At 39.4% G+C, this 26,852-nt stretch overlaps 4 protein-coding genes across 13 annotated transcripts; 1 reads left to right on the forward strand and 3 right to left on the reverse strand.

Moving 5' to 3' along the window:
• Nucleotides 1-350: 350 nt before the first annotated feature.
• LOC103997674 (nuclear transport factor 2B) lies at nt 351-1,091 on the reverse strand. The gene is made up of 2 exons (XM_009418973.3): nt 676-1,091; nt 351-607 (listed from the first exon to the last, which is right to left on the reverse strand). Exons 1-2 carry the CDS (start codon nt 1,054-1,056, stop codon nt 533-535), a joined length of 456 nt encoding a protein of 151 aa, XP_009417248.2. The 5' UTR covers nt 1,057-1,091; the 3' UTR covers nt 351-532.
• Nucleotides 1,092-2,596: 1,505 nt separating this feature from the next.
• On the reverse strand, nt 2,597-5,439 carry LOC135583096 (isocitrate lyase-like). 2 transcript variants are annotated; one of them, XM_065082669.1, is made up of 3 exons: nt 5,282-5,439; nt 2,951-4,553; nt 2,597-2,868 (listed from the first exon to the last, which is right to left on the reverse strand). In XM_065082669.1, exons 1-3 carry the CDS (start codon nt 5,309-5,311, stop codon nt 2,771-2,773), a joined length of 1,731 nt encoding a protein of 576 aa, XP_064938741.1. In that variant the 5' UTR covers nt 5,312-5,439; the 3' UTR covers nt 2,597-2,770. The 2 variants fall into 2 exon arrangements, with proteins under 2 accessions (XP_064938741.1, XP_064938740.1); XM_065082668.1 differs by having other exon boundaries at nt 5,249-5,326.
• Nucleotides 5,440-8,919: 3,480 nt separating this feature from the next.
• LOC135592936 (protein translation factor SUI1 homolog 2-like) lies at nt 8,920-12,328 on the reverse strand. 6 transcript variants are annotated; one of them, XM_065082689.1, is made up of 7 exons: nt 12,188-12,328; nt 11,313-11,423; nt 11,123-11,216; nt 9,790-9,901; nt 9,448-9,653; nt 9,288-9,341; nt 8,920-9,172 (listed from the first exon to the last, which is right to left on the reverse strand). In XM_065082689.1, exons 4-7 carry the CDS (start codon nt 9,824-9,826, stop codon nt 9,128-9,130), a joined length of 342 nt encoding a protein of 113 aa, XP_064938761.1. In that variant the 5' UTR covers nt 9,827-9,901; nt 11,123-11,216; nt 11,313-11,423; nt 12,188-12,328; the 3' UTR covers nt 8,920-9,127. The 6 variants fall into 6 exon arrangements, with proteins under 6 accessions (XP_064938761.1, XP_064938760.1, XP_064938762.1 ...); XM_065082688.1 differs by having other exon boundaries at nt 11,108-11,216; XM_065082690.1 differs by lacking the exon at nt 11,123-11,216.
• A 7,983-nt stretch (nt 12,329-20,311) lies between these two features.
• LOC103997678 (gibberellin 2-beta-dioxygenase 8-like) lies at nt 20,312-26,691 on the forward strand. 4 transcript variants are annotated; one of them, XM_018831313.2, is made up of 6 exons: nt 20,312-20,526; nt 22,762-22,851; nt 22,964-23,065; nt 25,054-25,499; nt 25,725-26,046; nt 26,143-26,691. In XM_018831313.2, exons 2-6 carry the CDS (start codon nt 22,807-22,809, stop codon nt 26,371-26,373), a joined length of 1,146 nt encoding a protein of 381 aa, XP_018686858.2. In that variant the 5' UTR covers nt 20,312-20,526; nt 22,762-22,806; the 3' UTR covers nt 26,374-26,691. The 4 variants fall into 4 exon arrangements, with proteins under 4 accessions (XP_018686858.2, XP_064938764.1, XP_018686857.2 ...); XM_065082692.1 differs by having other exon boundaries at nt 20,313-20,526; nt 22,765-22,851; XM_018831312.2 differs by having other exon boundaries at nt 20,321-20,526; nt 22,931-23,065.
• Nucleotides 26,692-26,852: the final 161 nt, after the last annotated feature.

A 26,852-nucleotide genomic window follows, 5' to 3' on the forward strand; every position in this document is an offset into this window, starting at 1 on the left:
ACAGGAAGCGAGAGTGAGATCAATGTGGGTGTTTTGGTGCAGCATTAAGTGATTGAATTTAGTGAGGTTTTAGCCTGTTCTTTGAAGAAAATTTCCGAAACCAAATCTGCAGGGTTGGCAGAGGTGAAAAGCAGTTCATTGGACTCTTTAGATTGCTGCAAACATAAGAATCTAAGAGGTGTGTCCAGAATCAGATTGATTGAAATTGATCAAAGCTTAAATGATTGGAGAGTTCAGCTTCAGTTCTATAGGAAGAGAGGGTCAGTGCCTTGCTGTTTTGTTCTCTCTTCTGATCTCCATAGTGCAGTTTAAGCAGCTATATGCAATTTGTTCATGGAGAAAAAAAATGCTTTTCAACCAAACACAAGCAAACTTATTGGAATAAATCTTTGAATCCACATGAAGACATTCAGTGGAATTCAATTCCACAAAAACACCATAGAAGAGAGGACATCTAAAACCAGGCACCTCCCTTCTGTTCATGACATGGCAGTCTTGACTTCCGGAGACTACACAAGCTCGCCTGCTTCAATCAACAATAGTTGAGGCGAAATATGTCATTCTGCACGAAGAAGCTCGCCTGCTGTGTCGGGATCAGCTGGAACATCTGCACCCAAACGAAGACTTGAGTATCATTCTCATGTTACTGCTTAGGATGTGGTGATCGCTATATACCTGGCTGAACCTGAGCTGGTGCTCCTCTCCGGCGAGCTGGAGGTTACCAGTTACAAAGACGAGGATGCCGCCGACGAACGGCGACGGCTGGCAGTCGACGGTGGAGATGGAGTGGTTGCACTGCTCGAACGGCAACTGCGAGAGCTTCCGACTGATCTCGTCGGCGCCCAGGATCTTCTGCCCCTCGAAGGAGAGCATGGAGGTCTGGTCGTAGAGGCATGCGAGCGCGGCACGGTTGGTGTCGAAGAGGTTGTAGTAGTGATCCACAAAGGCCTTGGTCACCATCTCGAGCTGCTCTTCCATTTCCCTCTTCCCTTGATCCTTGTCCATCCTCGCTCCACCTGTGGTCGAAGTTGCAGTGCGAAGAGGTAGCATTTGCATGGCCGGAAGAGCAAAGGGTGACGGGTAATATAGCAGCAGGGTACGTGATTAATAAATGGAGCTACCATCCATTAATTGCGTGGAAAAAGGGGAGGAGCAGCTTTGCTTTCCTCTGCTTGGCTGCGGCAATTCTACGCAAAGAATCCTGGCAGGCAATGGAAGGAAGTGCGCGCACTCGGGAGTCCTTCCGAAAGTGAAGATGACACGTAATGGTCGGCGACGGCTTTGATAAAGAGAAAAAGGCCATATAAAAGAGATTCCTCCTTGCTGCTTAAGAAGCCTCGCCCTACCGCATCCTCTCCTATTTATATATATTAGGAGAAAAGATTTTCAATGAAAAAATTTTCTTAATAGAATAGAAAGATTTCCTCGTGTAGTTGAAAAAATCTTATCTTCTGTCATGCCCCCGCAAGATGATGCTCCTGTCAAGGACATTAATCACTGTTGTTGCGATTGCTGTTGCTGTGAGGGCACAGGCGTTCCTTTCGTTCTCCTTAAGTTCGTCATTTGTTTTCCTTAAGTTCGTCGACTGTTGGCAGATCAACGAAGACTATCGCGATGAGGAAGATGAGGATTGACCGCGGAGCCTCTTAGGAATTTGGCTGCAGTGGCGTTGGTCGCTAGCCGAAGGCAAGAGCGAAGCTTTACTTTTCTTAGCGGTGTTGGTCGCTGGCTGAAGGCAAAAGTGAAGCTTCGCTTTTCTCACTGTTAAAAAACTTTATTGATGAATTGAAAAAGCTTAAATAAACATGTCCCTCTCCTATTTATAGGAGGAAGGATTTTCCTCAACAGAATAGACGATTTTATTTAAAATTTTCTCATATAATTAGAGAAATCTTATCTTCTATCAAAAGTGCACTCCGGGAAAGAAGGAGCATAGTGCACCTTTAACTTAGTGGTGAGCCAAGTGACATTTGGTTTGGTTTCTCGGGCACTTCCTGGTGGAATGCGGAGTCTGAGACTTTTGGTTTGAAGATCTCTGGCATTTGGGTTTGAAGATCCTGAGACCAACTTTTGTTTTCATTTCTAATCTTGAATCCTGATAAACACCAAGATTTTGATAGTACCTCTTCTGTGACATCACATTGGGTTCTGTAAGCCTAACTGAACCAGCAAACATTTGAGGTTTCGGAATAGTTTGTTCTCGGTTCATCGAAGGAACGATCATCATGATAGGAACACAAATGTTAGCGTTAGTGTAGACAAACAAGTCGAGGTTCCTAAGCTAATAGGCCGAACCTTGTGGTGTGATGTTGTGGATGATCATCTAGCAATTGCTCTTGGATAATACTGACCTTTTATCCGAACCTTTCATTTCCTGTTCACTGCATGTTAGGAAATGTGTTGGGGCTTTGAGATCGTTACAGCTTTCGAAGACTCCGTGTGACTACATCCATCGTGTGATTAGGAACTTGCATGAGTAATATAAACTAATGTTCTTAGAGCACAACAATACTCTGCTCTAGTCCAGCTTTGTTCATCATATACCAACATAGTTAGGCTTCATAACTTAAACATGGATGCATGACAAAGGGCCGGATTCAGATAATTAAGGCTTAACATAAAAAATAATAAGCCCAATCTCCACTGAGTTATTAGTGATTACACAATTTATTCAAATCTGGTTAGGACATGCACTGAAACGAAGCAACAGAACCATGGAATCCTTTAGATCCATGCTGGAAGTTCTTCTCATGGCTTCGGCAACTTGGTCCTACATTCTAGACTTGGCCAGTACAATGCCATTGGCATCAGACATGCTCAAGACTCCATTTTTAGTCCATGTTTCTTGGAATTGTTCCTCGGTGACTCCTGCAAACGATAGATTAATTAAAGTTTGTCGCCCAGAAATGGTAAGTATTGTCTGACAGAAATGAAGAGGCAATTAACTTGCCTTTGCCCATGGCTGCGGTGGAGGTGATCCCACCCTGCACGGTCTTCAGCACCTTGTCGTAGTAACTAGCACCGGACCATCTCTGGTGAGCCAAAGTGTCCACCCCGTTGTTCCTCTCCTGCCTCTGAATCCTCTCCACATAGGCCAACATCCCCCTCCTGGCGAAGTCCCTGGCAAAGGTATCCACCACCAGTGCATCAGCATGGAACCCGGCCAGTGTTATGAACTGCCAGCAGAAGCCCAGCTTCGCGATCCGAGGAATGAAGTCCCTCATCTGGTCATCGGCCATGCCCGATGCGTCCCAGTTGAACGACGGCGAGAGGTTGTAGGCCAGCATCGTCTCCGCGTGCTTCGACTTCACTCCCTCGGCGAACCTGGTGCATTCAACCAAGTCGGGGCTCGACGTCTCCATCCATATCAGGTCGGTGTGGGGTGCGAAAGCCCAGCCCCTGACAACCGCCGCCATGACTGAGCCTTTGAACCTGTAGAAGCCGTCTCTGGTCCTGGGCAAGTCCCAGTCCCAGAAGAGGTTCTCAAGGCCGAGCCTCTCAGCGACGTCCCTCCCTTGCTCATAGGACAGGCACTTATCATAACCCGAGCGATTCGCCCATTCGTCGAGTCTTTGGCGCTTCTCGTCTTCGCGGATGTTGAGGCTGTTGATTGCGTCCTCGACGCACTCGGAGAAGGTCTTTAGTTTGGCCATCGACAGCCACTCGTCCTCGATGGCCTGAAGCTCAGGGCCATTCTTTCCGACTGCCATCGCCTCAGCTAACGCACCGGCCAAACTCCTCCCTTTGAGATGTGGGTTGGTGCAACCAAGAATGAACTGGTGGTCCCTGGAATCCACGTTGGTTTGGATCAAATTGGCAGCAACTGCATCAGTTCTCGCGATCAAGACGGTTTCGACGCCCATGATGTCGAACTGCAGTCGCGCCGCCACGAGCCGGTTGATGTGTTCGCCGACCGATACAAGGACTTTTCCGGCCATGTGACCACACTTCTTGGTGACCGATGACTGGTCTTCGATGTGAACTCCGGCCGCGCCCCGCTCGACGAATAGCTTGCAGAGCTTCACGGTAGCGGTGGCACCGCCAAAGCCCGTGTCACCGTCGGCGATGATAGGCTTGAAGTAGTCGACGTAAGGGGTGCGTGCCCGTTCCTCGCGGCTCATGCTCATCCGAGCCTCTCGCTGCTTGCGGTCATGGAACTGTTGCGCGAAGAAGAGGTGTTCGACCTTGTTCGGGACGGTGTCGTAAGGGTAGTCGGCAAGGTCAGGGCCGGGCTCGTTGCTGGTGGTGTGGGTGGAGGAGCACTGCCAGCCGGAGACGTAGATGGTGTCGAGGTACTTGGCCATCATGGTGACTTGGACTGGGTCAAGAGCGCCGAAGGTCCGTGAGGCGGTGCCGTTGGCTTGGTGGGTCTTTAGAGTGCTCCAAAGTTTCTTTGCGAGCTCGTTAGAGGCATAGCTTTGGCGGAGGGTACCACGGAGAGAGACGACATCGCGAGCAGTGTAAGGGCGGCGGGTAAGCTTGAACCTCTCGGTGTTCCACCATGCTTGCACCTCGGCAACTTCCGCTTCAAATCTGCTTTCTTCCGCCATTATCTGTAGTTAAACTCATGTTAATTATACTTATCAAGACTATATAGCAATACAACATTTGGCCTTGACTGGGCAATATAGCAGTATCTTTGGAATTTGCCGATCAATTAATATCTTTTTAGGATGAATTATTGTTTCTTGGTCGACTTCTTATTTTCTAGCCAACTCAACAGAGGATGGAGAGTTCAAAGGCCAAAACCACAAAATTAACTACATTTATCCCGAACCAAAATTTTGACACCTTTAATGACAATCACAAGCTTAAAATCTTATCCATGAGAAAAGAAGACATGAGGCAGCAATTTCATAAGTAAAGTTTTGACTAAATCCAGCATATATAAACTCATCAGAAAAGCAAAGCATCGAGTGGTAGAGTACTTGATGGAAATATCACATTTTCATTGTTAAAACTACAAACCTCCAATTTTTCTGGCTGGTTCTCATAGCATGCATAAGAAGGATAGGAAACAAATAAACATGAACTTACATTCCTCATTAAACTAATGAGACTCGTCATATTATGATCATTAGATACCTATGTCTCTTTCCCTCCATCATGTCAAGTAATAAAGGTTTGTCTATAGTGCTCTTTTTCTTTGGTTTTACCCCAAAAGAATAAATACAGAAGAGCACAGAGGCTTGATGAAGATATCTTCTGCTAGATGCAAGTAAAGAAAAATGGGAAGGAAGGAGATTACGGAAGAGGTTTCGAAGCAGGCATGAGAACTGACCATTGAAGGCACTGAAAAGGATGAAGCCATGGGAGAATTCTTGAGAGATAGATATTTGTCAGGAGTTGCAACCAGTGCATGCAAAGGTCTGCTCCCCTTCCTCCTTTATAAAGGATGCAAGAAGTGGGTTGGCATGGCAACTTCCCTTGATTATCCATCAAGAGAGAACACAGGTTGACAACTTAATTATTTTCATTTTCCAAATATTGTGGTGATGATAACTTATTTAAATAGTCTCAGATTGTCTTGTTCAGCTGCCACACCCTCCATCCTTACCCCAAAAGCTTCCTCACTTAGAAGCTGACCAGCCCATGCAAGCAAACACCTTTCAGGTTCCTGTTGCTTCTCAGGAACTTCCTCTCGACGGATGAGTATGGTCAAGGAAATACGAGGGTGTAAGAAGCGTTTAGAACATCCGTAGTCATTGGATCTTCATCAAACAATATCTGCGATGAAAATGGAGATGTTTGATGCTGATTGTTTAAACCAATAGCTCTGAAGATATGATGCAGAGTCCAGTCGAATGCTTGCAGTAGCTATCGCCCCAGAGTTGCAGATCAATGTAGGCCAGTCGTGCAGGACTGGCGAAGTTCCTCATGGCATTGTTTTCTGACGTGTTGGAGTGCTGCTTGGATATTTGAAATTTTTATATTTGTTTTTATCCAAAAGGATGAATGATCGAGAATAAAAAGATAAGTGAAATGAATTAATGTCGGGGTACCTTCGAAAAGAGAATTTGCATATAGAGCTTTACTTCTCCTTTAAATTGAAGAAAAGAAATAAAATCTTCTTATTTCTGAGAAATAAAAACCTGATTCTTCGGATGATCGATTATCTAGGTGTTTTATGATAAATATATATTGTTCATCGTATCATTCTCTCTCTCTTTTTTTTTTTCTTTTGTTTTATGAGGAGAGAGGGCATTGTCCTAGTAAAGGATTTTAGTGAAGGATGAGACCCTTAATCCTTCTCCAAGAAATATGTTTGTAGATATATTTCATATACATTTAGATAATAACCTTGAGATGTATGGCTCAAGTCAGCAGTTGAAACACAACGTATATCTTAGATGGATAGATAGACATGCAGGTAAACAGTAGAAATCTCTATATTTCTGTGAATATTTATTATTAGAACACTTATAATTGGTTATATATATATATAATAATAATAATAATCATATGTACAGAGATAGTTAGGCATATGGTGACGTAGGAAACGGTTGCGCTTGGATGGGCGGAGAGAAGAGGATAAGGTTGGTTGGTGGCGGGAGAGAGAGAGAGTTAGGGACGCATGACACCAGTCTGCAAACGTCCAATCCAAAGAAGAAGGAAGGATTGATGTTTATCTAAGAACTCGGATGTGCAATACGTGCACGTGTCTTCTTCACCTCAGGAACCGGGAACCCGACCCGATCGACGGGGTATTGAGGTCACCGGGCTTATCGTTATCCCCCTTCAACCGGTACGAGTATGGAATCATTCACCGGACTTTCAGAATATGTATGATATGGGGAAGATGTGACCATCGATTGCCTACCGTCCACTGGTACGGCGGTGTGATTTATTTATTTATTTTAAATAAAAATAAAAATAAAATCCAAGTTCAAATGAAATTTGAATATGTCGAATGAGATTCAAGTAAGTTAATACGTTTGAATACGTCGAATGAAATTTGGAACCTTCAATAAAAAGATCAGATATATCATATCAATCAATGTTGAAGATATGATTTTATCATTTATTCTGAATGCTATTCCTTAATGGCATTTACTAATCTGAACACTACATATTATTACGACTTTGATATTTAAATTTTTTTCTTACAATTTTTTTTTAAAAAAATCTCATATAATAATAAAATGGTGGGATGTGTCCTTAATATTTGAGGACCACTTATATGATAGAATTAAGTAATTAGACTTGTTCTGACCAATCTAATGAGTATACATCAATTATGAATTATATTTTAGTAAAATACATAAAATGCATCCTTTTTGGGGGCATTATAGTTCATGCGATTTTTAGGTGTTAACTATAAATTATCCTCGTTTATCATAACATTATCAGTTTTACCAAATATAATTTTAGTATTATAGTTAGTGGTGACGGACAATGACATCACTATTGGAGGCTAGGGGTTGTTGTTGTAGATAAAAGAGTAATGACAAGAGATGAGGGTCACTTTACAATTGCGTCGACATCAACGTAGTTATTGAGTGGCAAAAGGGTCGCTCGACATCTGCATCGATAGCTCTTTCGTCGCTCGACAACTGTGTAAATGATGGGTACGACGACATACTCAGCATCGAATTCTAGGACCCACATTTTTCTACGACCACCGAATCTGTCCACCAAGAGCTCAACAATCGTTCGCTTGCCAATGTTCTAGAGCTTTCCTTCCCAATTGATGACAACCACCACGAATAGAACTCCTTCAATGAGCACTTCATCTCCCCTTTTTCATGCCCATGCCAGAACTAATGCAATAGTAGGGGGAGCAGTAAGAGCTTCGATGACACTAGTTTCGGGTCGAGTGATCCACCCAACAGGTCAATGACAAGGCGATCACCATCTTTGTCGTAGACGTCGCAATGACCCCCACCAACTGTGTCGGTGCTGACGTAGTTGCCGAGCGACAACTAGCAGTAGTGGGCGAATTGCTCGATCCAAAACTGGGCATTGCTCGACGCGTATGGAGAAGATAGTGGTTGCCTTGTCGTTGACCCATTGGGCGGATCTCTCGACCCAAAGGTAGGGTCGCCGGAGTCATATCGCTTCCCATAATGTTGTGTTAATTCTGGTATAGGCATGAAACAGAGAAGATTAGGGGCTTGTTGGAAGAGTTCTATTCGTCGCGATTATCATCGACCAAGAAAGGAAGCTCTAGAAGGTTGGTAGGCAAACAATTGTCAAGCTCCCGACGAATATATCCAATGATGGTAGAAAATTTTTTCTCTATGCAATTGTGTATAACGTCAATGTAATTGTCGAGTGACGAAAGGACCACCATACAATTGCCAAGCAATCTTTTTTCCACTCGACAATTATATCAATGTTGACACAAATGCAAAACAATACTCACATTTTACTGTCGTTCTCCTCGTCCACAATAACCATCCACAAGCCATAACGACACCATCGATACTATCTACTAATCATCAACTAAAATATTAAAATTATTTTTTATTTTTATATTTTTATTAATAAAATATATAATATTAAGATAAATAAACCTAAATATTTTACTTTTATAATTATAAAGATTTACATAACTATAAAGATACCCACTTTTTAAAATATAACGACCAAATTACAAAAGATAATTAATTATAAAAATAATATATAATTAACCAGATTTTTAGTTACATTCGTGTCAACGATGATATCTAAACATCAATCGCTCACATAATGTGTTGGTAATTACAAATCTAATTTGAGATCATTAAACACGGACATTATATAAACCTCAACCCTCTGCAAGCTCCACTAAATTTCTGATTCATACAGGGGAAGATACAGACCTGCACACGCTACACTTCTCTAGAAATCGTACTAAACGAGATGTTCATATCATGCAATAGGCCACCCATTTTAACCAGCAATGTAACGCATAGACCAAAAGAACAATAGTCACGGTGAGATCAAACATCCGGACCAACACAAATGAACATAAACCATAACACAAAGCAACGCTTCTTCTCACGGCAGAAAACGTCACTGAGAGATAAGCCATCAGAAGACCAGCGACCCAGGAGTCGCAACACAGTGTCCCCTTAAGTTACATGTTACAAGCAGCCAGAAACAATATATATAACTCAAGTCTTAACGCATGATATGCAATTATTCAGAACCCGTGAATTTTGATATGCTCCTTCTTGATGATACCCGCCTGGATATGAAGAGTATAAGAAATTAACACAGTTTTGGAAAAAGGTTTGCACTGTTCCTTACATGGTTGCACAAATTAAGTACAGAAGCTAAATAACCACAGAGGGTATACACACCTGAACCAGGAAACTCGAGACGTTCTTACGCTGATCACCTTGGAGTTGAATAACCTGCAGACAACTAATGCTCCTAAGAAAGAAAAACCAAAACAAGGTGCAGCGATGTAGACTGCACTAACATAGCAGAAGCAAAATAATTCAAGGGAACATTAAGTACCTGGCCCAATTCAGGGTCCTGGACCACAGTACCATTACAGCAGAATTCCTTTTTTAGGTCCTTCAAGATCTTGTTATAACTAAACTCTTTCTTTAGCCCCTGCACAGTTGTCAGACTCTTTCTGCCATTTCGTTGTTGGATGCGGATATGAACATACTCCTTTGCACCAGCACCAGAGTCCTCAGCATTTGCATCAGCAAAAGGATCTGCATTCAAAGAGACAAGTGCAAGCATGATGGAATGATGCAGATATAGTACCCCAATAACACATGATAATTGACGTATAAAAATGAATCTAGAACATAATTGTATTCATAGTCTAACAGTCTTTTGCGAGCATACCAAATGCAGTTGGAATATGGACGTCAAGATCAGACATGAACACTTAGCTTTTGAGATTCAAAGAGAGAGAACAGAGTTTCACTGGCTTTGAAAAGAATCTTAACTCCAAAAACTGAAAATTATGAGTAGCGATAACATCAGTTGACATTGAAGAATAATATAAAGAGAATATTTGCTAATAATAATCCAAAAAAATTGTTGCTAGGTAATAAAACCCATTAAAATTTTCTCTTATGTAAATGAAAATTTTAAATTATAGACAATATGGAAATGCTGTGAAAGTGAATCAAAAGTGTAAAAGATGTTTCTTTCCCAACAGACCAACCAATTATAATCACCAATTATGAGGAGAATATCAATTGCAGGACTGGTTATGGTGACATTCAGGATTCCCACATTGTATGTAGTTCAAAATTTTCTTCATTAACAAATTATATGACAAAAAGAGAATCACCTTATACACTTCAAATCTCCTCAAAAGTCTATTTATATTGAATAAATTGCCAGGTTATAATGCAAGAATAAAGCACGTGCATCCAAAGGACGCTGAGATGAGAGAGGAAAGGATAAAAATTGCATAGTCTCATTCCAGTTACCATTAGAACCATAGAAAGCCATCTTTGAAACAACATAGAACAAAACATCTTCTTGGATAAATACAAGCATCCAGAAGAAAAGAAAACACATTCAAAGTTTTCCTTCAACAGAACATGTCCAGAGTTGACTACCACAAAAAAATTATACCACAAATGTAGAAAAGCAAAGTAGGATGCCTATGTAAATATTATTAGTTGCTACTACAGATCAAAGAGATTGCCCAAAAAATTGGGATATCTAGAACAATTAGTTTAGTGTGTTATTATTGTTCATAATCCACCAGGGACAATCAACGAAAAAGATAGAACCATGGTCTAAAGAAGTGAACCACACTTAAGTGATAAGCAGAATCATATTTATTGATAATGTTAATTAAAAACAAAAACATGATGAAGAATACACCAACCACATCAGTTTCTTTTACATAGTATGTTAGGATGTGGTATATGATCTATATCAAACATTGACTTCATGACAGCTTTGACAACTTGAACTCTATCAATACAAATTAACAATCAAATAAATCCAAAAAGTTCAATCTCCATGAACAACTGGGTTTCAGAAATTGAGTACAATATTTGATGTCGTTCCTGCCAATACAATTTCGACCAAAACTTGTGCTGAATTTAATACACATCAAGTCGGATCTGGCATGACTGATCTAAACACATAGTTAAAATTACTCATAACACATGAGGCCTTGTTTGGGCCATTTGCTTGCCTGTAAGTGGGCTACCTGCAAGTGCTTTTGCAGAAAGGAGCTCATTTTGCAAGCATTTGATTGTCTGCAAGTAAACCCAATGTAGTATTGTGCCAACACAACTAGAACCCTACATGCAGCAAAGTGGGCGTATGATTTGAAATACTGTATGACACACTTGCGGACTGAACTATATGTAATAAAATCTTAGATATCATCCTCTCACACGTGGCCTCCTGACACATTGTGCCCCTCTATTCCTCTACCGTAGTCCTGCATAATTGCTAGTCCTTCTTGTCTGGGCACCAGCATCCTCCTTTATCTTAGTCGCATTTGCCTGCAATTGCTACTTTTAGTCAATTTCAAAACGCAGGCAAACAAATGCTACCCATATGAAATCGCATCCTATATCACTAATGAGACGACCCTCTTTCACCTGTCTTGATGCAAATTATCAACATGGTTCAGAAAAATAACATAAGATCCACATTAGACAGCACTCAAAGTGAATCGTTAAAATTCACAACGTACCCCACAGATCTATTCCGTGTAAGTCTGACAAAGTATAAAGACGGATAATCAATCATCAACTTTACCATCCAAAGAAAGCCTACCATCAGAACCCTAAAGAGATGACCCCAAATATGACTTTGATACAGATCTTTCTTTGTCTGTTGCAATCATTTCTTAGATCGGAGAACATATATGTAAGGATTCTTAGACAAAGAATCATCATCACCTAGAAAGAGGCTTTCTTGTGTATCAAACCATCAGATTCACAGTTAAGGATGATTTCATTAAATAAGGTACGATCTCATTTTTCCTTCTTATTGCACATATTCAACAAGCAAGCAACTTGATGCAAGATAGAAATCGGTCAAACGAAAGAAGTAACAAAAATCATAGCCAAAACAACAAATAATTAACAAATTGCCTATATTAACAACAGGTCCAGTAATATATCGGACTAATTAATTCCACAGATCAGCATCAGAAAACGAGCATGTTATCATCAATTTCCTCGAAACCCCCAACAAATAAATTGCAAAGGGAAAACGAAAAAAAAAAAAAAGAAATCCAGCAAGGATTGATCTTTCTCACCACACCGGACTCGACGAGAACAAAGCCCCAACCACCGATCCTTATCGGCGAAGAAACCCAAGTGGATTCGATGGGCCTCCCTCGTCCACTCCCCCAATACCAAATAAAACGAGAGAGGACAGGAGATATCGGCGAGACGGAGGGGACATTTATTTATTTACTTATATAATCCTTTTTCTACCTACCGCTAAAAACTTCTACGAGTACTATTCCTTTAACGGTCGGGATCTCTTTATGGAACTACGGACGATCCAGATTAATTAGCAGAGTGTGATCCGTTGTCGGGCGTCACAAGGCTTTTACTTTCTCTCGGGCGGTTTCTTTTCTTCTTTTTTCGGGCGCTTTCTGTCAATCGACGGCTGAGATCGCCGTCTGTTCTATAACGCGGCTGAGATCGCCGTCTATCCTATCACGCGGTGTGTGAGGAAGTGCTGTTCGATGGAGATTTGACGTGGTTACCATTTATCGAGATAATAGTATAATTAACTCATTAATTTATTAAATCTGAATTATGAGTTCAAATTGCTAAGTCTCACACTAAAGATTTGGTACGAAGAAGTTGAGACAGTGGAGATGGCAAGTTGAAAGATAGGTGATGATTCGATTTGTGTGGATGTTATGATTTTTTTTTAATTTTAATTAATTAAATTTGTTTGAAGAAAGATAATATAGACTGATATAAAGTTGAACTTGTGATAAGTATTTACGAAGAAAAAATTTATAATTAAGAATTCCTTTGAGATATCGTCAGACGTGATGAATGATAGTTTGTTGACTATAAATTAAATGTCTAGACATATGAGAGATAAATAGTATAAGAAACTAAGTACTTATAAGTATAGTATGGGATCCATAGTAGGACTAGTAACATATAGTTTGAGTGATTCAATAATGAAGAGTGAGATGATGACTTCTTTAGCATGTATATTCGTCTTTGATAATAGATCTTAAATGTTATTCTTTTGAGATAGGAAAAATATAGAAGATTAAAATGTTGCTTCCACTATCAAAAAAAATCTTAAGGTTTCTCTAGATTTTTGATGGAGAATTGATTTGTCAATTGCTTAAAAAATTACTTCATATTCATGATATTATTGTTTGTGATATAATGTCACCTATATAAATTAATAAATATATAATACTTCCCTTTTATTCTTGTAGAAACAAAGATGTCTCAAACTTAGAGTTGACGAAGTCAACTGACATAAAAAATAAGTCAAGTTTAGTATACCAGGCTTTTGGAGCTTAGCGAAGTTCAAAAATAGATTTTCATAGTTTATAAATATAACTTATATACTAAGGGTGGATGAAACCAAGAGGTTGTTGCATAAACATATCTTCAATTAAGATCACTTTAAAAAAAGCACTATTAACATCTAGTTGGTATATATGCTAGCTTTAAGTGATAGTTAAATTTAGGATGAGCCAAATTATCGTTGGTTTAATAATTGGACCGAATGTTTTTATAAAATCAATACTTGGTAATTGGTGATATCCTTTGACCTGCTTTATATCTAGTAATAGATCTATTTGGGTTTTGCTTAATTTGAAATATTCACTTACACTTAATGATATTTTATGTGCGATGAAATAATACAATGGTTGATGTGATATTATAGAGTAGGACATCGTATTTTTCATATATGGTTTTATTCCATTGTGGAGAGCTTGTGGTAGCATGAAGGTCAAGGATTTAATGTGGTTTAAAGATAATATTTTTGAACCGTATTGTCATGTGATGTTTAAACTCGGTGGTATTATTGAATTGTGTTGGAGATATGAGAAATAGTAGAGAGTTATAGATATGTACTTGATTAGACTAATACACTTCGATATCACTTAGCCGAGAAGAGAACAAAAATATCATTTATGGTGGCAAGGGTATTGTTTCATCAAGCATTACGAGGTACGTTGGTGGAAAAGTAGAAAGAGATGAGGGGGTGAGGTGTGTTTGAGGCATGACTAAGGATAGAGTTGATGGTTGAAAGATTGTTGACCAAAAGGTTAAGGCTTGATATAAAAGGGTGAGACTAATTTCAACCATATATCGATATTTTAGTTTGATAGAATAACTAATTGAGGTGTGTGTGGTGATGAATTGAGATGTTGTATATCATAGGATAAGAAGTAAATTATTAAAACTTAGTATTCATCCCATCTAATAGAGAAGTTCTCGATCATCTTTCTAAAATGAGTAAAAACTATAGTAACTTCATATTTATATTTGAGAGGATAAAACCATGCATATCCAGTAAAGAAATATATGAAAATGATAAAATTAAAATTATTAAAGAAAGTAGTTAGGGTAGAGCCTCGGACATCGATGTAGAACATCGATGTAGATAATTTCAAATGATTTAGAGCAAGATATGAATGACATTCCAAAAGATACTTTGACTTTTATTATTAAGGCAAGCAACACAATGAGTTACAATTTACTTGATTTGAATGTTGGAAGAAAGTAAGAGAAAGTATTTATTATTGAATAGAGAATGATGGATGACCAAGGCAATGATGTCAACATTGATTGAAGCAGTAACTAAAATAAGAGCAATAAAATAAGAGCAATTGGTTGAGTGATTTGTGAAGCTAACGATTACTCGTAAATTTTTACTTTATTTTCACCTTAAACTAAGGATGTCCTTGTGCTCAAATCCTTTATAAGAAATGAGTTGAAAAAGAACTTAATAGATGTATTATTTTATTTATAGAATTAAGAAATAAAAATAATATTATTTTTTTTAATGTGAGTTGCACAAATAACAGTGTAAAAATGTTGATGCATGAATTAAATGTTATGGAACTAGTGTGAGTAATAGAGATTCTGTTACCATTACTAATGATGATATCTTTATTATCTTTATAGTCATTGTAGATGTATAAGTTCTACAAATTAGAAGTGATATAATGAGAAGTTCGGAGTCGACAATCTAATTAGTTAGATAAAAAGTCAAAATAGTAATAATATTTACTTGAGGCCAATTGGATATAGCAATAGGCTTTGATCGAGACCAACAAACTTTTATTGTGTGTCTAATTTTATCACTGAGCTAGCAGATGACTTTTTATTGATTGTTATGAGTGTATTAGAAAAAATCTTGTTTTTGAAGCAAATAGGCTCTAATATCATATAGAATATAGGAATATGTTGTGAAAGAGATTGATTACATTGAGATAATATATATTTATAAAGTTTTAAGAAAGAGATTTTTATCAATAATACACTAATTATATAATCAAATCAATCTATCAAATCTGATCCTCAAATCATAAATTGATTAAAAAGATGTCATTCCATGTTTGCCTCTATCATGATCTTGTATCGTATCATGATAGTTTTATTTACTCTGTAGCATGACAATTTGATTTCAAGATGAACGAGAGTAATGTGTAGTTTTATTTACTCTGTAACTTGTTTTCTAAAAAGGTTTGTCACCTTTTATTTCAAGATGAACGAGAGTAATTTGTCCTGTAATGGGCCAAAACCCATTGGTTCTTGCTACATGCAACTTCTCAATCGGCCCATGATCAACTCATTAATAAAATCAAAATCAAAACTAAACTTGTTACATGGAAATGCAATCATTGATCTCAAGCTGATCATTGAGTTTTGATAAAATCTGTTTTTGACTTCCATCGCTTCACACACTATTAAGTGATACTTGGCTTCAAGAAGGTTTCATACACAAAATTCAAACATTGATTAAAAACTTTCTATGATAAAATAATTCAGAAAAAAAAGACTTACATCTTATTCATTTTAATTTAGTTACTTCTCATAAATATCATGGTGGTCTTAGCATACTTTCTTCAACCTTCAGAACCCACTTTACGGTCACTCGCATAATTCTTCGATATCTTAGTAATGATAACAATCGTTAGAACAAAATTATTCATGCAAAATATGGTCAAATTCACATTCCTAAATATCATCAATCTATCTAGTTGGAATTGGAAATTACTTGCTAGTGCTGACTATCTGCTACATCTTCGTTTCAATGTTCAATCTACTCGTTCCCTTTGCCTTTGAGTACCTAAAACTATTGACCATCTTTTTTTCCAATGCCCTATATATATATATATATATATATATATATATAATGGAAGCTCTGGGAAATTACTTTCAACTTCTCATTCTCTTATAAAGCATCCTGGGACACTGGGATTGGCTTCAAGAAAGAACAAGTCTGGGGCTATGCAAACTGCTATAGACTGCAATAGCAAACCTGTTGTGATTTATTCGAAAAATACGCTGAACATTTTAATCAAAGAAAAAAATCTTTCATTTTATGGTCTTGGACACAAGTATTGTCTTATACTAGCTAATTGTGCTAGAGAATCCATATCCGAAGGGAATAGACTGACTAATTCAAATGACAAAAATTATAGCTTGGTTAAAATTGAATGCTAATTGTGCTTCCTTATTGCAGGATGGAAGCATTGGATTTATCATCAGAGATCAGAGTGTCGAGCAATTGGACAGCAATACACTCAAAACAAGTCAGCTGCGCAATGTGAAGCAGCAGCCATTAAACGTGGATTACAAACAGTAAGTTCAAGGAAAATCTCCATTTATCAATTTAAACATACTCTTCTACGATAGTAGATGTGCTGAATGGGAATGAGGCAGTTCCTCTGGCCATTGCTCATACTATTCACGACATCAAAGACATGCTGAACCATGTACAGTCGTATACTATTACTCATTGCTTTCGTGAATGCAACAGGGCGGTAAACTGGGCTGTCAAGCCTATAAAACTACTGTTCTCTTTGGATTGATTCGTTGTGTCTTCCAGTGGAGCTCTCCACCATCCTGTATCACGAGCTTCTTAGGTCATACCATAGAACGATTGAATCTTAATATATTTCTTTTATTGAAGAAAATATATTCCATGAGTGATCACTTACAATTCACTTGCAATTCACGAGCTTCTCTAGTTGACCTTTACATGCGTGATCAAAAGCCGCATTGCCCTATATATAACTACACTCCGATTGTGGCTGCAATGTGGCTTTAGATTCGGTACAAATCCAGAGCCGAAAGTAGATAGCTAATAACTATGACATCAGGTGAATTCAGATTGAAATGTTGTAAAGATCTAACGATATCTTATGGAGATTGAAATGTTGTAAAGATATAACTATACATATTGAACCCAAATCCTGTATTGCAGATGACTTGTTTTCAGCAGAGAGATGTCGACGCTGTTCCAAGCCCACCGGTTGTACCACATCACTTGCGCTTCTGTTGTGTGATTGATGAAACATACGTACAGGTTTGGTAACAACCAAATTACTTGAAAGAAAAGGAATTCAAACATGAAAAAAATATATATTTGGAGTGCCAATTTTCTTTGGTAGAATTAGAGAGATTTCAGAAAGAAACAGAGTGGAAGACACAGTATTTGTTCAAAGCCGCAGGTGAAGCTTAAATAGTAGATTTTGCTTTTAAGTAATTTAGAAGAAGAAATGATTTTTTATTTTCTTTCGGACAGGATAAAGGGTGAAAACGAAATTCGAATCAGAACCTTACAATAATCAATCAAGATCTTGATCTACTAAATTAGTAAACATTTCTTCATACATATTTAAATAAATATTTAAAAAATCACGAAATTGAATTCAGGCCCGAAACATCGTTAGCAGGAGGTGATTTTGCTGATATAATAAGCCCATGTACTTGCTGAGAATAATGATGGAAGAAACAGGGTTACATGTAGTAGATGTAAGGGAGTAAAAATTAATGGTGATTCCACTGTTTGAATTATTACCATGATTTGAGTGAGTCTCTTGGTGCGCATGGATTTTAGTGTCTTCATACGAATCATTTGGGACTCGAGTGAGTGATGATGGCAACCAACCGCAAGCAGTGATGATTCATAGCAGTAGCAACAGCATCCATTACATTTTAATTCTTACCGACAACTGTTGTTGTTTGATAGCATTTTCGAAATCTTATCAAGAGAAAGACAGTACACACTCAATGTCAGTAAAAGTCCAACCCAGTGCTCACACATTGAAAGAACATCACTCTCATCGTCACTATGTCGGCAGGAGTCTCTGATTTGATAGGCAATTGCTTACGGGTTTGCACTATCGCATTTTTCAGAATCAACCAAAAGGATACTTAATGCAGACCATGCGATTCACTTGAACTTGATTTGAGACTTCCTGTAGCACAATTATTAGCGGAAGGGACATGAGCTGGGACCAGGAGGAGTAAAAGGTGACCTATCAATGCTCATGAGGGACCATTGTTACTAGTCCTATCAATTGATGGATGGATGATCCACATTAATATGTTCACAAGGGTTTAAGTTGATGTGATGATCCTATTATTATCATCATCTTAAATGTTAACGTGATGTGTTACACCGACAAATTACTGCTCTCCAAAAGATCCTCCACGATGCAGTGCAGTAGGAACCATAGAATTTTTGTTGAAGCCATAAATGTACCCCCTTGGAAAACAACTCTCTTTCCTTGCAATGCGTCAAGTGTGCACGTTGTACAGCCCATGCATATGAACAAACAATTGTACTCCAACAAAGCAACCCAACACCGACTTGGACGTAATGGTTGATGATTGAGCAGACACAGAGAAGTGGAAGACGCCCGTCCTCAATGATTAGGGCGGCTGTATGGGGCGATGCGTGAATGACGTGGTTGCATTGACATCATGTATTTTCCGAGATATGTGTCTGTGAATAGGAAGAAAGGAATGATTGGGATTCAACAACGTCAGCACAAATGTAATGTCACGTACCCTTCAGCACATATTCACATGCTTACTATTTGTATAGTAAGATCGAAGGCATCGTCTTTATGATATTGACAATCTTCTGCGAGGTCTTGTACCTCTGCGGATAATTATGTCTTAACTCAGGCACAGGGAGATAGATTGGAAAAAGCATTCATCTTCTTCCGGTGTTTCTGATCTGAGCCATCCTTTATCTTAGAGCACTCGATGGATGTCCTCCCACGTGCTTAACTTGAACACTGATGGATAAGTTTGACACGCAGCGAAGCTTCTGTGGCCATGCCGACGTCCAACAACACTTACGGGAGCTCTATCCTCTACTTGTGCTCTTCGAACGTCTGAAGGAAAAGGGTCAACGTCGCAGTTTGTGCCGAAGTTAGATCCAAGATGTTGTCGATATTTATGCAAGCTGTTGGTGCAGTCATAGTGGGAGTCTGCAAATCAGATTAAATGCCTTCGACAGGCTAAAACTAGTTCCCGTTCTATAGCTTTCCAGATAAAATTAAATGCTTCCAAAAGGTTGCCTCCAAGTGTTCTTTGTCGTGTCAGTAGTGAAATTAAAGATATGATGTTCTTCTCCTGAAACGTTGGTGTGAACTTTGAATCTTATGTAGGTAATGATTATATGAAGCATTATTGAAGTCTCATTATATGTACGTATGTATGTATGTACGTAAGTACGTACGTATGTATGTATGTACTGATAGCATATATATATATATATATCTACCAACTTAAGTATTCTGTCCTGTATGCATGCTTTACCACAACTAACAACTACACTGCACTGAACATGTTTCAGCCAAATTCTCCTATTTGCTTCTACCGTTTTGGAGACAACTCCAGGATTCAAGAGTTATATCAAATCTGGAGGTCACCAAGAAATCTTGCAATTGTAAAGGCACTACATGAAAGGGTTGTAGGAATCACAATAGAATCTGAATTACCATTTAACAATGCTAACATCCTATGCGTGGTCCACATTAGAGAAGATTCTGCAGAGTTATTAGGATCTTTATGTGCATGTGGCTTGTCAACGTAGCTATAAGTCCAACCATTCCTACCCTTCCCAATCATTGCAAGAGATGTTTGGCGTCGCTGATACATGAGAGTCAGTCAACCTTATATATATCATGCCGACATGGACGGCTACTAAAATACACAGAATCAACAGAGAGAAAGAGAGTGAAATGAAGGTGGTACAATCCATTCAACCGCAGCATGTGACTTGCTGGTTGTGATTTGTGAAGGAGAAGGCTAGAGAAAACTATTTAGTTTTCTTGTTTCATTGAATCTTTCTTCATCCGACATAATCATTTTAGCTCTATCTATCCCCACTTCATCAACTTCTTTGGTCCTCGTTTCTCTTCTGATCCTGATTCCTAACACTCTGCCAATCCCTTTGCAGAAGTGTACTATATATCCTTTGATATTCTATGGATGAACGTGTTCTTTTTAGCAGCCAGACACCCAAGCAACACAGAGATATGGCTGAACACTTTATATCTGTAGCTTCACCACATTAATTGCTCAACTGCTTCATTCCAGGGATCAGTCAACGCCTCCCAGACCTCCCCAAGTAAGTTTAGGCTTTTTCCATGTCTTCCTTTTGTTGTCACTTCTTATCTGGTTCAGCTTATGATTTTTCATACAAACCAAGTTTCTGCATATAGAAACAACCGTTCTATATAAAGATTACATTAATCTTCCTATGTTTCATAGTGATAATTGAGTCAAACTAATTAGGATTAATATATATTGAGTCATACATCAATTCAATCTATATATATATATATATAATATCTGGTCAGTGGACCGCAAGCTTAACTCCTGTTACCAAACTCATGTTGACTCTGATACCATACCAGAAATCTATTACTGATAAATGAATCAAATTAATCAGGATAAACATATATTGGGCCAAGCATCAATTCAATAAAAAAAACTAAATTTGATAGATTATGAACTAGGCTCAAATATATATCTATATTTATTTAATACTGGACTATTCTCCTAGTTCTTGTTTTTAATCTCTCCTCAAATATATGTTTTCAACTATCGTCCTTAATCATTGAAGGTGTACGAATAGTAAATAATGCATTATCGTCGTCTTGTGATGCCTGAAGCACTTCTCTGAAAACGATCATGCCTCAAAAACTTAGGCATATCCTTAACAAGTTAGAAGAGTTGGGGATTAAACTCGTTAGCTTTTCAAAGGTTCCAGGAATAGTGTGATATGGATCTACAAGTGGATTCCAATAGAACTCTCAGAAGTTCCAATCCGTCTCGCGCTAGCTCATAGACAATGGAGTTGAGGTAAAAATACTTAAACTGCTCCAAGATATACTAGCTTACATGGAATAATATTCTGAAACAAAACGTACCGATTTGTATGGCCTTCATTCCACTCGAAAGATTCCAGGGAGAAGTTTCCTATATATGTCCTTGGCAGGGTCCTATATATGTCCTTGGCAAGGACATGCAATTGTTTCTAGGTGACTAGGTGGGATCAGTCGCCTCTCTCTCTCTCTCTCTCTCTCTCTCTCTCTTTGATCCTCAAATATACACACAAACACTATGTTTGAAACAAAATTTGGTAATAGCCGCATTAAAAGGTAGATTCAAGAGCACTTGAAGGTTGCTAGAGAAGTCTGTTAATTAAGCCTCTACAATAAATTTCTTCCGTATATTTCTTCACCTGAATTTCCAATATTCATTGGATATTGATCATTGGAAAAAGACAGTAAATGCTAGTTTTTCCATTGCTAGAAAGTTTTCCAATTATTATTGCCACTAGTTTTTATAAATTAGATATTTTATTGTGAAGTTATTTAGTTATTTTATGAATAAGATATTTGATTGCTAGAGCAACTTCTAAGCCCTTCTTTCTGGTATTCATAATTGACTTCTATAATAATGGTTTCCTTGAGTTAATAGTTTTTCTGTTGGAAAATATATATTTTAGCTATGCATGAATTGCAAACCAATGTGTGCGAATGGCTTAGTAGATTATGAGTAGCCATGTACATGCTATTTGCATAATCATGCGCTTTTGAGTCCTATTCTCTTAACAAAAACGTAGAGTTCACATCATCTAATAAGAACGTCCAAGATTTAATCGAATGTCCTAAACAAGCATTAATTATGTGATTAGATTGCTTCGATACTCGTCTGTCAAAAGAAAAGAAAAAGCTAGTACACAAACTGACCGACAACTTCATGTTTTCTTTGATACAACCCATATGGTAATGACATGAATTTTTTGACCAGAGAATAACTTTGGAATGATATAAATTGTATTTCTCTAATTACTACGGCAGATAAAATACATGATGTTTCAGAAAAAAATGCTCAAGTCCATTAGAGTCAATACGCAAGTGCCGTGATTTAATTGACTACCGTGGTACCTTAAGAGTAAATGAGGGAGTGAAGGACCAATTTAGTAGGTCGGAAGAGTACCGTTCTTCTGAAACAGTAAGCAACACCATTTACGAGCATTAATCCGTGCAATGCCTGACATTAATCCGTACACACACGATCGCATCATTGCTCATTGAGCCCATGTGCATCCATCGTTCTCACTGAAATCACCTCATGAACTCTGGGTTAAAGCCGCGGCCGTAGCGTGTCGAAGGCCTCTGTGGGGGGTGACCGCGACGGCATTACTCCCTTCCCCATGCAAGAGGGCAAACACCCACAGCGTTTAGTTAGTGGGGCACTTCTTCAGCGTCTAGTCAGCGGGAACAGCGTTTAGTCGCAGAGCTACCGGAGCTCCCTTTCACGAGTCTAACACGTCGTGCAATCTCTATATAAGCAGGTCCAGGGTATCCCATTGGCGAGTCGAAGGAAGCTGAAGAAGATGAAGGTGTTGGGAATCGTTTCGGAAGCGCGAGATCTCAATCAGGTAGTTTTTTCGCATGGTTAGTTTAGTCTTTGCATTCTCGATCGATCTCATCTTATAGTGGTTCGCTTCTCTTATCAAGTGCATTCCTGCGACGCAATCCATATCCAAGCAGATAAAAGCGTATTCTTTCGGTGAGTTAAAGGAAGCCAAACAAATGTCCTTGGGAAGAATGGAGGTGTTGGGAATTGTTTCAGAGGCACGAGAGCTAAGTCAGGTATTATTCTAAATTCTCCGCATGCAGTGCTTTGTCTTTACATTCTCCGTGATATTTTCCGTAACTCAGAGCGTTCTTTGTTCGGATACTACATGTGGAGTCGTCCTTGTCAAAGAGAAAACTGGTTTGGATCATAAAAATATCAACTCACTGTAGTCTTCTTTTCCTTGTCCCTTTCTATTCCTGTGCCGTGGGACACCATGGCAAACGTTTCCGCCCATTGATGTGGTCATTCAATGACCTGCTGCAGTGAGATCCACACACGGAGTTCTCCAACATCGTCAGACAACACCGCCTGGAATCCTTGTTAAGCTTGTAAAGTCGAACCTATATAGCGTAACGCTTCATTAATCGTAGCTAGATAATGACTTCACCATAGTGTTGATGGCTGGGGTGAGATGCCAAGTCTTCATTCTTAGCTAGACAATGACGATTCCCGTAGTGTCGATGGCTGGGCTGAAAAAGAAGTGCCAACCCAGCCACTGGCTTTTCTTGCCGACCTGTTCAAACTTGTTGTAGAACTATTTCCAAATCTTTATTCCCGGTGAGAATTCTTTCCGATTGTTGTTTCGAGTGTAGTGGCCCAATGTTCATAACAATCCCATGATATCGACTCCCTACTTTCCGTCTTTGTTTTCGGATTAGGTGAGAAGACCAGCATAGCGTTTCTTACATCAAAGCTGAGTTTCTCACTGGTATCATAAAAGGATATTACCCTCACCAGATCTTTAGCATCCATGTCCCTAACGTGACAATTCCTCGAACGTAGAAAACAAAACAAATTTACGAAAGAATACAAACTGGGTAGAGCTGCAACGTGGGATGTGGCCAGTATGGCCAGCACACCTTGTGGCCGTGGGCGTGTGGGGGGTGTGCAAGGATACAAGGAGGAGAGACTGATGTGCGATGGAGTCGGGGAAGAGGAGAGACGTCGCATGATGGGTCATGTCCGTCCACGGCCGCAGCTTCTAGTCCCACGTCGCGTTGCGTCGCTTCTGGGCGCAGAAAGCCTCGAAGTGGAGCGTTCGGCAGAAACGATGGTCGACAATTATGAGGGTGGCATGCTCCAAAATCACGCCCCGCCGCCCCCTCCAAACACGGAGATGCTTATGCTGCTTTGTCCATGCGGATGAAGCCAATTCCCCAAAATCTTACGCCTTCTTTTTCTTTTTTTTTGTCTCCTCTCCGATTACACCGTATATATTCAAGTAAAACAATTATTAGTTTTAAGGGATACAAAATTCCGCATCCCAATGTTAAAGCGAACTCTGGAACGTTGATGTTAAATACATCAGAAAGAGAAAGGCCATTGTGTTCACACCGGACAAGGCACAAGAAAGGATAACTCTTTCTTTCTACAAGGAAGAAATTCTAGAAGTGGGTTTCTTTTACCATTTCTTACATTTCCGTTTATGTCATCAGGAAGAAGTTCTGGAATTGGGTTTCTTTCTCTTGAGGAGTACACTGTTTCTTACTTTTCCATTTATGTGATGAAGATGTGATAGTGGTTCATATATTCCTGCGTTACGTCATCATTAGCTATTGAGTAGTGAACTTAAGCCTGTAAATGAGATATCATTTATATTTTTAACATTCTCCTTACACCTTCATGACAGATGGCTCAAATTCAATCCATAAATTTTGAATTCGTAGGAAATTTCTTACTGCATGGGCTTTAAGGCTCGTGTAGATGACGGATGACTTACTTAAATTAAATGGGGATATAATTTTATGGAACGTGTGAGCCAGAGATATTCGAAAATAATTCTTAAATTAGTTATTATTGCTATTTTATCCAAAATCCTAACTCAAAGATATGATTTAGAGTTATATTTTTAACAGAGTTTAATTAATTTTACCTTGAAAGTAAAAGCAAGACAACATTGGATTAAACATCAGAGGTCTGAGCTCATGGCTATATAAACATGAAGGCCTGTTGGTTTTCTTCTTCGTGAGAGTTAAGCACTAAGTTCATCTCCTTCCCTCAGGCTCACACTGCTCCTGTGATGGATCACAGTCCACCATTCTTAGCCACCTACAAGAGCCTCTTCGGCGGACAACAAGCCATTGACACTGAAACCGAGGTGGTGGAGTGCTGCGACCTCCCGCTCATCGATCTCAGCCGTCTACACGACGTGCTCGAGGCCGCGCAATGTAAGCAAGATATCGTCACCGCCGCCTCCGAGTGGGGCTTCTTCCAGATAGTGAGCCACGGCATACCCGACGGTCTCTTGGCGAGGTTGCGAGAGGAGCAGGTTAAGATGTTTCGTCAACCGTTCAAGCGGAAGACCAGCGAGAAACTCCTCGACTTCTCCGACGACAGCTATCGGTGGGGGACACCCACGGCGACCAGCCTGAAGCACTTGTCGTGGTCGGAGGCGTTTCATGTTCCTTTATCTTCGTCAAACAAGCCTGCAAGAAGTAGCACGATCAGGTACTTCACAAGATGTCCCTTATATCACGGAGTAATAGATAATACATGACGTGTTGCAGCCAAATTACATGGTTTTCTTGCTAAGCTTGGATTTCCTCATAGATCTCTCGGTTGACTGTGTATATCTCTTGTGAACCCTAAGTTTATTTCCACATCTGTTAAGTTACTTTGCATATCTCTTATGACACCCTCAGTAATGCTTCAAATGGCCATCTTGCAACGCAGGTGCGTGATAGAAGAACTTTCTTTGGCGATGGCCCAACTGGCAACTCAACTGGTCGATACGCTTGCGGAAGGATTTGGACGCGATGGCACATATATGAAGGAAAACTGCACACGTAACATGTGTTATCTACGGCTAAACCGCTATCCGCCATGCCCAATACCTGCTCAAGTGTTTGGATTGGTTCCTCACACTGACAGTGATTTCCTCACCATCCTGTGCCAAGACGAAGTGATCGGGCTGCAGTTGAAGAAGGGTGGGAGATGGTTCACTGTTAGGCCTAATCCTAACACGCTCGTCATCAACATCGGCGATCTATTCCAGGTGAGAAAATAGTTCTTGCAAGTAAGTGTTTCCAGGTGCTTTTGACACATGAAATACTCGACCGAGACGGAGACCTGGTGTTTTATGGGAATGCAGGCATGGAGCAATGGCTTATACAAGAGTGTGGAGCACAGGGTCATGTCGAACCCACACCTGGAAAGGTTCTCAGTGGCCTACTTTATGTGCCCCTCCAACGAAACTGTGATCGAGAGCAGCGCACAGCCGGCCATCTACAGGAAGTTCAGCTTTGGGGAATACCGACAACAAGTCCAGCAAGACGTCAGGCGAATGGGCCACAAGGTTGGGCTCACAAGGTTTCTTGCTTGAAGCAGATGAAACATCCAGCGATTCCCTCCACAGCTCTTTTCTCCGAGTGCCAATTTTAGCTTTTTGGCCACTAATTATAGATCTAAAATTGCGACAAACCATAGTCCCGAGGAGTGCTAAATATTTAGAGTCCAAATAGTAAGTGTTGCAGTCATCTGAACCTCGAAACAGTTGACAGGAAACAGATAGATCTATAGGTTACATTTGTAAATCGAAGAAACAGAGGTAGAAACCGCTTGAGCTACCTTCAAGATGTACTACTTGGGGAGGAGGCAACATGAAAAAATTGGCAGTATTCGATAAATATTTGGACGTGCACAACCTGTTTCAGATTTCGCAGGAACTATAAAATAAAACAAAACTTCTCAGTCGCTGTTCATAATCACTTGTAGGAGGAGATAAAACCACATGAGGTCTGCGATTGTTGCCAAACTTTGTAAGACCGTAGGTAGAATCTTCGTTCCACAGAAAAGAATAAA

The sequence above is a fragment of the Musa acuminata genome, chromosome BXJ1-9 (assembly GCF_036884655.1).
Source record: "Musa acuminata AAA Group cultivar baxijiao chromosome BXJ1-9, Cavendish_Baxijiao_AAA, whole genome shotgun sequence".
NCBI lineage: Eukaryota > Viridiplantae > Streptophyta > Magnoliopsida > Zingiberales > Musaceae > Musa > Musa acuminata.

Bases quoted from the DNA above. Each gene is read 5' to 3' on its own strand.
- LOC135592936 (XM_065082685.1), bottom strand. From the start codon at position 9,826: ATGTCTGATCTTGACGTCCATATTCCAACTGCATTTG. The intron at 9,342-9,447 runs GTACTTAATGTT...AGTTGTCTGCAG, and splicing joins AGGACCCTGAATTGGGCCAG to GTTATTCAACTCCAAGGTGA. The intron at 9,173-9,287 runs GTGTGTATACCC...CTTCATATCCAG, and splicing joins TCTCGAGTTTCCTGGTTCAG to GCGGGTATCATCAAGAAGGA.
- LOC135583096 (XM_065082668.1), bottom strand. From the start codon at position 5,311: ATGGCTTCATCCTTTTCAGTGCCTTCAATGGTCAGTTCTCATGCCTGC. The intron at 4,554-5,248 runs GTAATCTCCTTC...GTTTAACTACAG, and splicing joins CCTGCTTCGAAACCTCTTCC to ATAATGGCGGAAGAAAGCAG. The intron at 2,869-2,950 runs GCAAGTTAATTG...TATCGTTTGCAG, and splicing joins CACCGCAGCCATGGGCAAAG to GAGTCACCGAGGAACAATTC.
- LOC103997674 (XM_009418973.3), bottom strand. From the start codon at position 1,056: ATGCAAATGCTACCTCTTCGCACTGCAACTTCGACCACAGGTGGAGCG. The intron at 608-675 runs GTATATAGCGAT...GTTTGGGTGCAG, and splicing joins ACCAGCTCAGGTTCAGCCAG to ATGTTCCAGCTGATCCCGAC.
- LOC103997678 (XM_018831312.2), top strand. From the start codon at position 22,807: ATGAAGGTGTTGGGAATCGTTTCGGAAGCGCGAGATCTCAATCAG. The intron at 25,500-25,724 runs GTACTTCACAAG...CTTGCAACGCAG, and splicing joins GCAAGAAGTAGCACGATCAG to GTGCGTGATAGAAGAACTTT. The intron at 26,047-26,142 runs GTGAGAAAATAG...ATGGGAATGCAG, and splicing joins ACATCGGCGATCTATTCCAG to GCATGGAGCAATGGCTTATA.